This window comes from Tamandua tetradactyla, chromosome 11, assembly GCF_023851605.1.
Source record: "Tamandua tetradactyla isolate mTamTet1 chromosome 11, mTamTet1.pri, whole genome shotgun sequence".
NCBI classification, from domain to species: Eukaryota; Metazoa; Chordata; class Mammalia; order Pilosa; family Myrmecophagidae; genus Tamandua; species Tamandua tetradactyla.
In genome coordinates, this window is record NC_135337.1 from 61,562,558 (window position 1) to 61,579,146 (window position 16,589).

The 16,589-nt window shown below is 45.3% G+C and overlaps 1 protein-coding gene across 2 annotated transcripts in view; it reads right to left on the reverse strand.

Annotated features, from left to right (window-relative positions):
• Positions 1–10,266, reverse strand: part of CACHD1 (cache domain containing 1) — a 222,435-nt gene extending 212,169 nt beyond the window's left edge. Inside the window, exon 1 of one of the 2 annotated variants that reach the window (XM_077120712.1) lies at positions 10,021–10,266. In XM_077120712.1, the coding sequence (XP_076976827.1) occupies positions 10,021–10,266 (246 nt within the window). Of the gene's footprint in view, positions 1–2,188; positions 2,210–10,020 lie in introns of those variants that run through there. The other variant, XM_077120713.1, reaches the window with a different exon arrangement.
• Between the last annotated feature and the right edge of the window lie 6,323 nt (positions 10,267–16,589).

A 16,589-nucleotide genomic window follows, 5' to 3' on the forward strand; every position in this document is an offset into this window, starting at 1 on the left:
CGAAGAGACAACTCAAAGCCTAATTAAAAATTCAGATTCATTCTCACTGGCTTGCCCATTCTCACTGCCCTTCTACCATGGCCTGAAAGCATCTTTTAAAACACTGCAATGCAAAAATAAAAAAATAGAAAAATCCAAGGGGAATACAGCAAAGAAGTGCTAAAGTCTCAGGCTCTCACTGAGCCTTTAAAATGACTGTTTTGGTAGGAACTGAACGAAGACGTGTCATACAACAGATAAGATTTTACTGCAGTGCTTCCATTCTACAATTATAAAAAATAAACTATTTCCAGAGAAATATGGACCACAAGTGACTTTTCAGCTGATCCACTCTAGTATTTAGATAGTAGAATTTTTCAAACAGTAATGAACTCACAAATCATTTGACTACAAATCTGAAGTAGGGGTTAAAAAAACTACTTTTGACCTTAGAACAAAGAAGGCAAGGTAAAAAGGCATACAGACAACATATATTTTGTTTCATTATCAAATCAAACAACCTCTTCCAAAGTAATAATACTATTTGCAATTGTCAACAAAAAAAGTGAAGAACTTCACATTCTAAACAGCACAGGAGAGGGGTACAGAATTAGGTCTGAAAATTAGAGGTAGAATTTCTTCCTGTGGCTTTTAAATAAATAAACACCAAATAACCAAAAAGTTTTTCCTAAGGTTTTTTTTTATGTTTTTTTCAATAAAAAATTACTTTGGTGGTACAAGTTCACAATTATAAATCGCTATAGACCACGTAAATTTGCTCTTTAAAAAAGGAAAAATCTGACCACAGTCTAGCAAGCCTCAGAATTTTTTTATTTCTTCAATGGCTCATCGACTTCTAGGGATTTAATAACTTTAAAAAAGAAAGCCTAGGCTGTTGTCAATAAGATCATCAGCTTTAAGTTTTCCGTCAAAAAATAAGCAAAAAAAAATTTTTTTTGGTTTTTCAGAAAAGAAGAAATATAATTAAGTCACATTTCCATTTTAAGGCCACCTTCTCTTGGAACACTGAGGCTCGCACAGCATTGCTCTGTGAAAAAGTTCAAAAACCAGGAGTCAGGAGGTGAAGATCTGAGTTCTAAATTACCACTTGTTCCTGGTGTGATCTCCAGAGGGCAGCTCCCCTACTGGACCTCGTTTTTCCCAGAAAAATGAGACAGGTGGATTCAACCACCTCTCTGGTCCCTCCCAGCTCTCTCTGCAGATGGGCAAGGTAGGAGACAAGGGCCCAGGCTGCAGCCCGCATCCTTGGGGGGGGGGGGGGGGGTACAGCACAGCAGCCTGGCTGTGGGTCCCAGGCAGGGAGAACTGAGACGCTGGGTAGGCCCTCGTGCCTGGTGGCTCCTGCATTTGAATCCTCAATCCTCAGAGTTTTCTAGGTCCAAAGCTCTTTCCTGACTCCTGGCTCCTCTCCCCAGAGCACACCTCCTCACCTCCTTGACATACAAAGGACGCAGGGAAACACAGCAGCTAACTCCTACCTCACAGCTGTAAGCTCCTGCCAGGCGTCTTGAAACAGAGAGGAGACCCTAGGTAAGAAGGCAGGCATGCAAAGAGAGAGAAACAGGGCGGGCTATTGAGTTCTCACACAGCCCTGCCCAAATATTTACCCCAGACTCTTCAACGGGATAAGGCAGTCGGTTCCTTGATTGCTCGAGCCGGTGTAAATAAGGCGTTTCGGGACCTGCCACAGAAGTCTCCACTGACATGAAGGACCCACAGCTTGGCCTTCCCCACTTCCCCAGCCTCTTCTCGTGCCCTTTTGTCCTCCTTACTCTTCCAACTCTGAACTTGATAGTCATTTGTCCATTCCTTGAAGTTGCTCAAGTTTTCCTTCATCAGGGAGCCTCTGGAAGTGCGGCTCTCTGACTAACCCATTCCTATTCATTTCATTTCCTCAGGGAGGGGTTCCCTAATCCCTCTCCACCCTCAAGCAGGTTTACATCCCTGATGCACTTCCTCCAGGCGCCTGGTACGTCCTCTCGAGTAACATCCATTACACATGAAATTAACCGACGGACATGCTAGGCCTAACACTGGCCTGGCACAAAATAAACATTCAATAAATACTTGTGAAGTAGTGATGACAGGGAGAGCTCATCTTTCAAGGCAATCCATTTCCAAACTTTTCTCTCAGAAAGTTTTTCTTCATATTAAACAGTAATTCTCTTCTACCATGACCTTTACTCACCAGCACTGGTTTTACCTCCTGGAGGCTGGCTGAGTAACTCGAATCCGACACTGCAACTTGGTGGCCTCCGGCTCAATCCAGCCTGCAGACATGTTTTATTTGGCCCACATAGTGTTGTTTTCTTTCTTTTTTTTTTTCTTCCCCCAAATCTGAAATTTTAAGAATCAATAAGTGTCATATAAAAAACAGAATTCTAGCTTTCCCTAAATTGACAGGACTGGACCCACTTGGCCACTTGGCGACAATCGGAACCCATGCCACCCGGTGTGTTTAAAAGTCAACCCCACTTCCCAGGCCCTAATTTGGCCCACTTCACTTATTTTGTCTAACTCACTCCTGTAAACATTAGAGTTTGGGAATCCCAGGTATAATCTCTACCCCACATTTTACCATTTCTTTAAGCCTAGAATCATCCAAATGGGTTTAGCTTCCGGGACAAGACATAAACTCTCAGAGGGGAGGCACCAAAGGCCTTGTATTTCTCCTGAACTCTCTCAGCCTCTCATACAGCACGAGGCACCCAGTGGACAACTGCTGACAGCCTGATCAGAAGATAGATCTGTAGATAATCCAGCTCCTTCTTGTCAGTCCTCCCTCCTCTCCCATACGCAGCTTTCAGGTCTTGTCCCTTTCCCACTCCAGCCTCCTCCAGAAGGGAAAGAGAGTAAGAGCAAGCAGATGTGTCATCGGCGTGGTCCGTCCGGTATCAAATATGTGCGCGCAGACCGTGAGAGGCTGCTACGTAAATGAGGAACTTCACAGCCTTGTGGGGAGAGCCAGGCATGAAAACGGGGCCCCGGCAGCATGATAATGGATAAAGGAGAGGATCCCAGAGGAGCTCCCCAAAGCAGCAGCTTGGGTGTTACAACTAAAAGGCTAAGGAGGAGGGTGCTGGGCAAGGGATTAGCTCACTGTAAAGGTGTGGGCGGTGGAGACACAGCATGGTTTTGCTCAGAGATACCGTCATATGGTTTTGCTCAGAGATACCGTCATACGAAAATTAAGCATATACACTCCACAATATTTCTATTTATTTATAAGTTACAGATAAAATATATGCTCCAGTACCAATATCTATGCACATTATAAAACAGACATTAAATCAGGATGCAATAAAAATTACGTTACAGATGATATTACATGAGGTCTGGAATTTCCTTCAAAACAATCTGGGTGAGGGGAAGGGCAGGAAGAGGTAGAGATGGAACAAGCCTGACCACAAGCTGATGATTATTTAAGTGGGTGTAGCTACATGGGAGTTCTTACACTATTTTCTTTACTTTGGTATGTTTTCAAAGTCTGTATAATAAAAAGTTAGGAAGAGACTAGTATGAATAGCAGGCCTATTATTTTCTTCATGTGTCCCCAAGGATGGTCTTGCACCTGCTCCTAGATCTGGGTACCACACTTTGGAACCCCCTGGACAGAGGACTGAGACCAACCACCACACTGAAATCTGGCAGGTTCTGAAGTCTGAATTTCGGTTTCATTCAGCCTCAGGAGCTACTTCCAGGCTCTGTGCCCTGACACTCCCAGATTGTATTTATGTTAATTGACTGTTCCTATGCTTGGCCCTGTGCTAGACACTTTATCTTTAAAATATATTTCCCCCATTAACAACATACAGCATGGAGACACTGAAGTTCAGAGAGATTTAGTAACACATGCTGGAAGTCACAGTTATTAATTGGCTGAGTCAAAATTGTTGTTGTTCCTGTTGTCCCTTCATATTTTGAATTTCAATAAATTCTTATACCAAGTTCAAGCAGATCCAAAATCAATCCCACTCCATGGTGAAGGGCAATACTAAAATTCCAGAGTTTTGCAAGGTTCCTCTCTGTTCATCCACTTAAGCTCAAGGAAGGAACTCTTCAAGCATCAACCAGAAATAGCACCAACAAGCTCTCAACTGGGAAACCATCTTCCCCTCCCCCAAACTCCTCCAGACTCAAGTAGAACTGGCAAGAAAAACATAAGCCCAAGGGAGGTTGCCAAACAGGCATTAGTATGGAGGAAGCTGAGAGATGAAGCACCACAGGGAGAGACAATTAGAGGTCGCACCACATGCTCCTTCTGGGGGTCTTCCTTACTGAGCTCAACCCAGATTCATTCATCAATGGTCATTTTTTTTCTATCCCAAACAGCCAATTTCAGGACAGTAAAGCAGCAATTTCTCCATTAATGCTTATATTTACGCAGGGCACAGAATCAAACCACATTATTTGTAAATGCAAGTGATTTCTTTTCCTAAAACATTCCATATTGCATAAGGACATGTTCAAATCACTTTAAATCATGCATCATGCCCAATTTGGGGGAAATGGTTTAGGGAGAAATACAAATCTTTCCTAAACATGACTTTACATCAACATGAAGCTGTAACAGAGTCACCAAGACATTTATGTTCAACAACTGCAGAAGCTTTAGGTGGTGACGGTCAAAGAAATAAGACATGGAAACCATATCGAGGAGTACAGGAGTGACAGCCACAGCCCTCCTATTTGGGTATAAGATACACCTGCGCTGGGGCCCAGTGCTGCCAAAGTGAATTAGATGTCTGATGAATTGCTGGTTTGGTTGATCTTCATGTTTGAGGCTGCTGCTGCTATCATGACTAGTATCTGTGTTTGGACATATCCTCTGCTCTTCCATAATGCCTTGTGCCCACCTCTGACATTGCACTAATACACTGCATGGTAATGCCTGTATGCCTCTCGGCAGCTCCCTGTAAAATAACGCCTCTTTGGGGTCTTTTGCCATTGATAGCTGAGAGCTGAAGGGCCCAGGCCAGGCCTGATTCAACTTGTGTCCCCAGCTTGGTCTAACCCAAATCCCCTCATAGAGAAGAGGGTCCCCAAAAGTTTGTTGGATGTACGCAAAAATTAATGAACAGGGAGTGCAAAGGTAATATAGTGGTAGAATTCAATTCTCGCCTGTCATGCGGGAGACCTGGGTTCGATTCCCGGCCCCTGCACTTCCCCCAAAAAACCAACCAAACAAAAAATTCAACAAATGTTGCCGCAATAACGGGATATTCACATGAAAAAAAGAATGAAATGTGACTCCCACCATAGAGCATACAAAAAAACAAAAACAAAAAAGAACAGATGAACGATATATATCGATGCTCTGCGGCATATATAAAGAAGGTCTGCCCTTTCTCCATCAGCTGCAATCACTGTTTACAACACTGCTCCATAGTCTCAGGAAACACCTCTGCCCTGGCTGAGCCCTTCAGTTTTTGAAGTCAGATCTGTCCTCGCTGCTTTCTTCAATTGGAGTTGAGGCCACAGTTTGGGCTTTGGGTATTTCTTCTGCCCCTTCTGGAAAGAACCCCCTGCAGGCCCCCTCCAGCAGCTGTCTGACCAACCTGCTGGCGTGTCTGCCAAGTTCACAGGGCCACGGCCCAGCCTAGCCAAGCTGCGCTGGAGCCAACATCAAGGCGGGCACCCTGGCCGTGGGCCAAGCCCTCGCTGCTAGGAAGCCTGCATTGTCATATAATGTTAAATGGGCCTTGTAAGTGCCTGGTGAAATGACTCCCAAGCCAGATATGCCTTCCATTAAGCAGACATTGTTACTTAACTGTTTTACCTATTCGATCTTACCTCCTCCACCAGGTTATAACTTCCTTAAAGGAGCTGGGCTAGATAATCTTTTTCTGTACCCCTGCCCCATACCTGACTGCCTAAGCACTGTGATCTGTGCTCACTAAGCAATTAATCATCATTTATCAATTTAAGAACAAATCATATAAATCCTGAAATGTAGAGGGCCCAGCCCTTCCAGAATATTAACTAGTTCCACCCCCCATCCCATATTATCAACAGCCCCTTCCAACATGAAAAAGTTAGAACAGGCATAGCCCAAATACCCTTAAAGAGTGGGAGAGAGATCAAAGGCAATGGTGGAATTATAAAGAGAAGGTAGGGTTTAACAAATGAGTATGAGTGCTGAATCATTATGCTAACATTTCTTTTAGCCTTCAGTACCTTAGAGTAGCCAGAAGTAAAAACCTAAAATTGTGGAATTGTAACCCATACCAAACTGTGAAATCAGTTCTACAACTAATTGTTGCAATATAGTTTGAAATTTGTTTTTGTAATTATGTTATTTTTCACAAAAAAGAAAAAATAGAGAAGAAGGAATATAACAGAGAAGACATGATTTAACAAATAAGTATGACTGCTGAATCATGATATTGATATTTCTTTTGGTCTCCAGTGTCTTGGAGCAACTAGAAGAAAAAAAAATGAAAAATCGTGGAACTGTAACCCATACTAAACTTTAAAATCTGTTCTATCACTACTTGTTACAATGTACTTGGAAATTTATTGCTTTTTTGCATATGTTGTTTTTCACAATAAGAAAAAGTTAAAGAAAAAAAAGAACAAATATCATCCATCAACATTTTTCAGCCCCAATTAACAGGTGCTTTCACATCTGCTATTTCATTAAGTGCCCAGGGGAAATCTCTAGGAAGAACCATCATCCCTAATTTTACAGATAAAGATCATCCAATTTATAAGTAGCAAAGCCAGACCCCAGGCCTCCAGTAGCCCAATGTGGGGTTCTTTCTCCACCAGGATGCTGCTTGAAAAAACCTGGCACACGAATGAATGAGCAGAAGCAAGTCTCCCTGGACACAGCCTCTCACTGCTCCCCAGATAGCTGCATTGATGGCTTCACCCTGCCAGCTTCCCAAGGAGTCTGTGATTAGAATTTTTACTTTTACCCATGATGTATGAAGTCTCCTGCCAGGGGGGCAGTATCCAATGGCAACTTCCCCAGGGCACTGGCAAAACTGGTTGGCACAAACCAATTAAAGACTTTTTAAAAATTTTTTTTCCACCACTAAAAAGGAACAACAACAAAAATCATGAGTTGGCAGCTTCCATTAAAAAAATCTTTCTAAGAAACCCTTTAAGATGAACTGCTTTTCAGACCATCTTCTCTATCAGCAAACACAAACACTACGTTTCAGAGTACTGAAAGATTGGCTGCTTTTTGTTTTTGTAAAATTATCTCTGGCAGCGTCCGTGAGCGTCATGTGCTGCCATTCCAAAGGCTGCAAAACAATGGACCAGGATTGAAGGCTACTTTGCAATTTCTCAAAATTAAAGATTTGGAGCATTTCAGCAGAAGCAATTTACAAGTTTGAAAACGGGCTTTTTACATATAAACTGACCTAAAGAAAGTATCCCATAAAATGAGATACTGCCCTGTAAGGGCTTCACTGTACTCCAATTGTCAAGGTCAAATGAAAGTGGTCAATCCCTTAACCAAGGGAGGCCATTCCTCTCTGCACAAATCCACCCCTCCCCCCAATCTGCATAGGGAAGTCTGACCCCGCTCACCTTTAGGTCCACTTGAGGCAGCCTGGGAAGGGATTAGCACCACATCTCTACAATCCACCACTGCAATAGGAAAGACCACATAATCTGCACTGTAGGTAACTAAACCGATGTCATTTCAGGCTCAGTGAACAAAATCCCAAAGGTTTACAGAGAAACAAAACATGAGGCTCACAGCCTTTGTTCTAAGGGCCAAAATTCTAACCTGCATTAAATTTTATTTTTACAAGTATTCCCCGCAAAAGCTGCCAGTCTAAATTAAAGAGACTCTTTCCCCAATTTTCCAGGATGGAGGCAAGTGGCAGATCAATGTATGGTTCCAGAAGAGGAATTTAAATACTGTATGTGTTTCCTTTTCAAAAAAGGAGAGAAGCCACTTCACATTTTGCCGACAAAACCCAGTCCGCAGGAGGCCGGTTTCCACAATGAGATTGCCAAGGTGCTAGAAAGAGGCCAGTTGGGAGGAGAAAAAGGGCCATTTGGGCACAAACCCCCCACCGATCAGAGCTTTTTTCTAAAGTGTCTCCTTTTCATCAGGGAAGCCTTTTAAAACTACATTTGCTTTGGATCCCTACCTGAATGACAATGTGTTAGGATCCGATTTCACCTTTTGTCAAGGATCGGGTGAGAAACAGTAAAACTGCTGTCAGCATCTTAGAAAAAGCAAGTCCTTGGCTTACAAGGGAGGGGGGTGGTGGTGGCAGGAAACAACCCAAGATCCCAATTCAGCCCTGCTCATGGGGTAAAGGGAGCATATGCCTGCTGAACCTACAAGAACAGTCTCAAACAGCAACATATTAAATCTCCTTTATTAAAAGAGGTGCCACTATGCGGCAAACAAAAAAGTTCTATTTGTGCTCTGAATTGAAACATTAGACACTGAAAAAGAAAAAATTTCAATCTTATCCAAACATTTTACTTCCATCTCCTCTAAAAGTCACTTTCCTCCGAAGAACTGTCAGCAATCATCAAAAATCAGAAAACACATATGGAAAAAATTATAGCTGAGTCTGAACCTGAAAGATCTCCATAGTAAAGGATAGTTAAATGATACTTCTTACTTAAAAGCTTATCTATTATTATGCAAATGTATAAAATCCGATTATTGCACTTCAGGGCCGGGTGTCTGCAAATAAATCTAAAATTACCTTTCAAGCAAACCTTCCATTTTTCAACCTCACCTCACCCTTCAAAAAAAAAAAATCCCAATGTTCTTTCACTACAGTGAAAAAAGTCTGCGCACCTGGCCTTAGGAAAACTGTATCATCTTGGGAGAAGCCTTTGGGGGAGAGGGGTGTTAAACTTTCATGACAACCTGAACCCCAAAACACCTCTCTCGGTGGGAGGTGGACGGGGTGGTCTCAGAAGCACGGGAAATGAGAAACCTGTTCCAAACACATCCCTGGCAACTTCGCTCTTTCGAAGACCTTCCTCATTACCTTTATCGTTGTCAGAATACACAAATGAATGATGTTATGTTACGTAAAGAATGTGAGGGTACAAGTTTCCGAGATTAAATGCCGTGTCCAACCTTATCCTAATCGAGTGGGCCTTTCCGGCCAAGTAGATTAAAACAACTACAGGATAGAATCTCCAGGTGGTTGCTGTAAGCGATTTTTACTACTCTTGCTTATTAGCACAATCTTTAAGATTTCTTATTAGCCACCGGCAATTTTCCGGTAAGACCCTCTTCCTTTTCTAGGAAGGACGCACACGGTAAACAATTCACTTTGCTCCTTTTCCTCCCTCCAAAACATACACACACAAACACACACTAAAAATCTCACAGCAGACAGCGCACAACCCCAGGCAGCAACAGCGTCCCCTACACAGGACAGGAGTCGGGAATCTACGAGGAATCGGCGAGGCCAGCCCCTCCCCCAACCCACCCGGCGGGGAAACGGAGCCCAGCGCCCAGTCCCGGGTCGCTCTCGGCGGGGAATCCGGGCGGCCCCGGGAGCAGCTGCACGCCGTGGAGCCTGCTCTCCCCGCGCCCACCCGTGCGCCTCGGTACCGGCGGCCACCGGGGATCATCCCAGCCAGGCGGGGTCGGCTGTTCTCGGATGGCTACACAAAGAGGAAAGGGGAGTTTGCAGGGATGGCGGGTGAAAAGTCTGCGGAGGGATGAGTGCAAATTAAGGGAAGAGATGCAAGGAACGGAGAATCCTCACTCAGATTAAAGAAGCGGGTGCTTCCAGACGCGGATTATGCGAGAGAAAGTGGGTGCCGTGCAAAGGACAAGGGATTGTGCAGAGGAGAATGGGAGTACATGCGTGCATGGAAGCCTGTGTGGAAGAGGAATTCGTGTTGACTGGGGTTCTGTGCAGAGGACAGAAGGAATCGGGCAGAAAAGGGGGCTCGGCTTACCAGAGGGTAGGTGCACGGTCAAGGAGACCTGTGCTGGGGGACGAGACGGGCGTCTAGACTGTGAAGGAAGGCAGGATGTCTGGCAAATTCCGGGGCTCGAAAGGCTCCACTTACCTGCATGGTAACGACCCCCAGCTCCTCGACCGCCAGCCTCCGCATCTGGCTCGCCAGCACTTGCGCCTCGTCCAGGATGGAGAAGTCGGCATCGGCCACGGCGCCCAGGAGGCAGCACACCACCAGGCAAAGCAGCCAGAGCGGCGGCCGCCGCGCCCCGGCCCCAGCTCGGCGGGGCCAGTCCCGGCACCGGCCGGCCAGGGCGGCCGCTCCCGCTGTCTCCTCCTCCTCCGGCCCGCGGGCCATGCTGCCTGCCCCTACTCCCCGTGGGCGAGCACCCGGAGCGGGGAAGCGGGGGCGCAGCAACCGGAGGTGCGCGCAGGGCCCGCTCCGCGCTGCCGGCAAAACTTTCTTCTTCTGCCGACTCCTGGCCGCGCCGCCGCCACGGCTCCCAAACTTAGGGGGCGCCCGGCTACAGCGCGGGAGCGCGGGCGGCCACCATCGCCGAGCTCCGGCGGCGGGCGGGAGAGGAAGCGGGCTCTGGGCGGCCCGAAGCAGCCCGGACGCCCGCAAGGTCCCGGCCGCACGGCGGGCGTCTCTGAGAGCGGCGGTGGCGGTCCCCGCAGCCTGGCTTGCGCGAGCCGTGCGGCGGCAGAGCCTACAGTCCCGGCCGCGAGCCGCGAAGCTCTCGTCTCCCCGGGGTCCGGGCGCAGCCGGGCGGCGTTGGCGGCGGCGAGGGCGGGCTGCAGCGCCGGGGGGAGGAGGAGTGGCGGCCCGGCTGCCAGGCCCGGGTAGTCACCCGAGCGTGGAGGAAGAGGGGGAGGTTTAAAAAAAAAAAAAACTGAAAGAAAGAAAGGTAGGGGAGAGGGAGGTGTCTAGTGCCACCACGCTGCGCCCGGGTTCCGTGCACTTCCCTGCTGTACCGCCACTGCCACGGCTGCGGTGATTTATGTAACGAGGAAGAGAGGCGGGGAAATTCCCCCGGCCGCCCCTCCTCTCTCCCTCGCTCCCGCCTCACAATCCCCACCGCCACCCCCCAACACACACACACACACACACACACACACACACACACACACACGAGACGCCCCGGGGTGGGAGACCAGTCGCTCCCCTCGGATACCAGCCCCGACGGCTCAAGGAGGGGAGGGGGTCACTTGGACCCTTCCCGTTACCTGTGACAGCGACTTCAGCTCTCACTACCTCCGCCCACACTAAGGACTGCGGGATCCCACTCATTTAAGGTTCCACCCCGTCAAAAGTTCCTTTAAGTTCTAGAACCCTGGCTTTCTGCCTGGTAGAGACTTGGGAAGGGGGGGACGGCCGCGTGGGCGTCCACTCCTTTTCTTCTGTTATTAACAATAGCTGGCACTCGTTCCAGCACTTTTTTTTTTTTTTAATAAAACTAGCCACCAGGTGCCCGGCACTGTGCTCTTGGGTTCGTATACATTATCCTTTAATCCCCACGACAACCCCACGAAGTCTGTGTCTTTATCTCTAAGACTGAGGCTTAGAGAGGTCGGGTAAATTGCCAAAGGTCACTCCAAGGGATAAGAAGTAGATCCAGAATTTAAGCATGAATCCGACTCTAAGGGTCTTGTTCTTAAGCAAGAAGCAGTTCTTTCTGTCCCTATTTGGAAATGAACTATCTGATCCCATCAAAAGCAAAACAAAACAAAACGAAAAGCAACTACTCAACCGGAGTTCTTCCCACACCTATTTTTCAGAAGCAGGGGAGAGGGAAGGTTAACTTTCCTGTTTGCTTCTGGTGCAGGCCTTCTGAGAAGTCACCTGTTGGAAGCACCTGGAACAAGTGGAAGGGGGCCAGGGACAGGGAGGAAGGGATGAAAGGTGTTCATTCCCCTTTCCACGGCCAGCGAGGTGGTTGACAGTAGGCTCCTAGAGGACATTACCATGCCCAGGAAGATGAAGAGACTTGCCCAGGGTTACCCAGCAGAACCTGGAGACAGGGCTCTTTTCACTTCATTCCAAACCTTCTTTTGCTTCTTTGTTCGTGTAATGTCTTTTTTTTTTGCATGGGCAGGCTCCCCAGTCTCCAACATGGCAGGCGAGAACTCTGCCACTGAGCCATGTGTTGTCTTTTCTTAAAAGCTCACATTCTCCTGTAAGCTTTGCCTGGTCCATTTTACCTTATTGTGATCATTTTGCTATTCTTAATTCTCCAGTCACCTGCATCTCTGCCACATGATATGTTCTCATGTTGTGACACTCTCCACTCTAAACCCGCCTTGAGACAGGCACATTGGACTCTTGTAACACGGTTGTTCAGTATGTGCAATGTTTGCTTTATGCAACCCTCACAACCCCTGAGCTGAGGTGAGTTTGTTGAGGGTAGGGACCACCCTTAGTGAGGCACGAAACTCACAGTAGGTATTTTTTAAATGATTCTTGAATTAATAAGAGATAAAACTCTTACTTGTGTATCTTCTACACCCAGAGGTGAGCTGATACTTGTTAGAGAGATGATCCCATGGCTTCTATTTGTTTATTGTTATACTTTTGCACACCATAGTTAATTAACTAGTGAGTCTCAAAACGTATTAGGTCACAAAAATAATACAGCTAGCATTAAGTTTTTGTATTGGACTCTTCAAGATTACAATCACCAAGTTGTCATACATCTCTAATTATCCTTCTGAAACTCCTTCCAAATAGCCTCTCCTTGGAGCACCCTTTATACATTTCTCAGGACTATCATTCTAGCCCTGTTTTCTTTTTCCACTCTAAGTTGTTTTGTTTTGTTTTGAGCATTTTTACATATACCCATGTTTTCAATTATCACTGAATGCCAGAGTTATGCAGACCTCTAAATATCTCCCTTCTGAGCTGGCTCTCCATTTTTCCACTCCCTTCTGAGCTGGCTCTCCATTTTTCCAACTGTTTACTGGCTTCTACCTGAACTAAAATGCATCATGCTTTCTCCCTCTCAACCTGATCTGTGCTCAACTGCAAGTCTCAGTGGATGTCATCCTTTTTCCAAGTGAGGCACCTCACTCACATCCACTCCAGCAAATCTCTCACATCTGTCCCCTGTTCCCCACCTGTATCCCATTGTCTAACTACCTTCCCTCAGCACAGCTCTCCTGCCTTATGGCCACTTTCTCTTCATGCATCTCCTTCAAGGCCATCTCTACGCCATCATTCTATCCTCCACATTGAAACCACAATCATCTCTTAAAGTCAAATCTGAACTTGGCTTTCATTAACCTAAACCTCTCTGAGGCCCCATTAAAGAGCAATGAACTTAACACAATAGACAAGGCTCTTTGGGATCTGGCCTGTCTGCCATTCTGTCTTTTCTGTAACCCCTCTGAATCTGCCCATCACCCCTCCCCCAATACTTCACCATCCCCAGAAGACAACCTTATCCTTTCTCCTGTGCTCATCATTTCCAGACAATCTAGAAAGCCTTCCCCTCTCTACCTGATAAGCAAACCCCTAAGCTGAGGATGGCTCAACTCTGTGAAACCTTCTTGGCCCCATTCCCTATAGAGGTTATTGCTCCTTCTTTACTGCTCCAAAGCTCTGGAAGCTTCTTCTCTCCACCGTTAACTGCATTTGACAAGCAGCACTGTGATTGTCCCTCAGAAAGTCTTGCTTTCTCCATCCTAATGTTTCTCAAAGTGTGGCCTATCAACTACCTACAGTAGAATCACCTGAGGGTGCTTTTAATAACTGCAAATCCTGGACTCCTTCTGGCACCTACTGTAACAGAATCTCTAAAGGTGAGGTGGGTCCAGAAATGTGCATTTTACAGGATCCCCCAAATGAGTCTTACAAACACTGAGGTTTGGGAACCACTGCTAGACTGAAACCAAGCTCAGTAACTCACACATCTGGCATTTAACCCAGTGAGCTCCAACCCAGTAGGTTCTCAACAGTCAGAGAGGGGCATTGAACTATTCTATGCTGTCAATGGGGAAAATCTTAAAGGAATAGTCATTTGCTGAAAGATAATATGGTGGTGCAAATGTGCAAGCCCAGGTCCTCAGACTCAAGCTCTGAGTTACCAGTCTGGAGTCACAGAGAATGTTTACATATATGTCTATGCCAGTACATAATAGACCAATAACAGCTTGTTACCTCATAGACTACAAATTCATAATGCCCCCAGCCCATGTACATGAAATTGTCCTACTCATCAACCTCTGCTCAGCACTAGGTGATTGTTTTCCAAGGAGGTAACTGGTTAGACCAGGCAACTGGTTAAACAAGTCATCAAGGTAGCCAGTCTATGGCACTCAGGCATGGTGCAAAGGATTAGCTGGCCCAATCATATTTTCACGCTCACAATTTTTTGTTAGGAAATACTAAGAGGGAAAAGCAGATAGAAGTGAAATTGAAATAACATGAGAGGGGCCAGATAGGTCACGATTCCCTTGTGGAAAGCCAAATAGCATAGTAGCTACAAGCACGGACCTTGGGATCAGAACACTGGGGTTCAAATCCCAAGTGAAACACTTATCTCTGTAACCTCCATAAATTTTAACTTCTTTTAGCCTTGCTTTCTTCATCTGTACAGTGTAAACAATAATATCCAGGTGTTTTTATTTTTGTGAAAAGGCAAATGTATTGATTCACGCTAAGACTCAAATTCAATTGTGTAATCTATATAGAGTGAACTACTGACCATGTGGCTATTTGAACTACAAAGTGCACATCACCTACTACATAGAAGCACCCAAGAAATAGTAGGTCAGATTCTGCAAGCTCAAGTTAGGAGGGAACAAACCCCATGAATAAGCTAAGAAAGCCGTCAGAAAGAAATGAGGCTGGAGTACACAGAACATATGGCATGTTTCAGAGGCCAGCACCAAGACCAAAAATTAATGTGATTTGGGGACTTTTCCATTGTAATTCAAGCCTACATGCACTAGTGCTAATAAACTTATTTTCTTCTCTATTTTATCTTGTTGTAACTAACTCTAAGGATCAAGTTCAATCATCCACTCGATACAGAGAAGACACTTGATCATGTGGCTATTTGAACTACTAAATGATTTTTTAAAAGACTAGTTGGTGGCCCACAGCTGTCCCTAGGACTTAGACTATCATAAAACCTGTTGGTTGACTCTACCGTCTCCCCAGCGTACACTTGCACATGACTAAGTTGAGGTATCTGCTCACTATCTGCTTCCCTTCCAGAAGCTCCAGTACCTAACATGGAGCCTTATAATTGTCCAATTGAAAGCCTTTTTCTCCTCTTAATGTTTCTCAAGATGTGGTCTATCACAGCAGGATCCCCGTCAGGCACCTTGTCTGCCTTATTCACTGCCATGACCACAGGGGCTAGCACAGGTTTTGACCCAGAGTAGAAACCCAAGAAATGTTAGCTCAAAGAATTTTAGGAAGAAAATTAGGAGAATTTATGAATCATTAACTCTGTGCAAGAAGCTGCACTAACAATTCTGTTCACTGACTTGTAAAAAAGAATGGACCAAGATTCTTCATCAAACTGACTGCTCTTCCATACTCTGGGAGGTAGAAAGCCACTTCAGTGAAAGACCACCTGGAGCTTCTCATTGGCCACGGTTGCTGGCACAGAAAGACCCCCTGTGTCAAACTGATTTAAAGAATCAGGCTGGGTTAGATTTCCAGAAATGTGGTGTGGAGTTTCCAAGCCACCATGATTCCCTTTTGTATGATCTGAGATGGAAACAAGACCTAAGTTAACAACAAATTCTCGGTCTAACGCTGCTGACAGGCCTTCCACTCAAAACAATAACTGGCTGTGCTCTATACTGAGCCTGTGAACTCAGAGGGCTCCAGAGAATAGAACCAGAAACTCCAAGGGCAGAAATTAGCTCTTACTCATTAACTTCTGCAAGACTTCAGATCTCAGCAAGTGTGATTTATTGTTAAATAAATGGAAATGGTTAATAGTCTAGACAGAATCCTAGGTCACAGATCCACCCTGTTTTTTGCATTCTTCCTGCTGATTTTAGAAATCATCAGATTTCCCACTTCCCTTCAAATTGGGAGCTGGCAAAGACAAAATAATAGTAATAGATATAATTTACTGAAGCCCTGTATATGGCCCACAACATATCATTTAGTAGGTGTCTCTTATGTTTTGTAATTTAAGCATCAAAAGAGAGAAAGAAGATTATTATTGCAATTTTACATACAGGGAAACTGAGGGTCAGAAAGGTTACATAACTGCCAAGGCAACAGGCTAGTAAGTAGCAGAGCTGAGATGGAAACCCAGGTCTGTTTGATTCCAAACCCAATATTTTTCCAGTTCCATCATGTGCCTCTCTATGAATGAGAATAAAGAACAAAAAGAATAATAACTGGCCCTCCATGGAGATCTGCCTAGGAAACATCCCTATTTCCAGGGCAAAAGCTGTTGAACAAATATTTATTGGGTATTTGTTATGTACCAAGAATTTTGCTGGTTGCTAGGAATATGAAGATGAAAATGATTGGTTGCCCTTAGGAATTTTAGAATTAGTGAGAACACAGAGAATTTTAAGACAGATAATATCATATACAGCAAGTTCCTTGAATCCTTTCCACTTGCTCTCCCTAAGCCTTGAATATTATTCCTCCAAATATCTGCATTTCACCTGGGAAGGGTCTGAGACTATACTTGCAAGTCAATAATT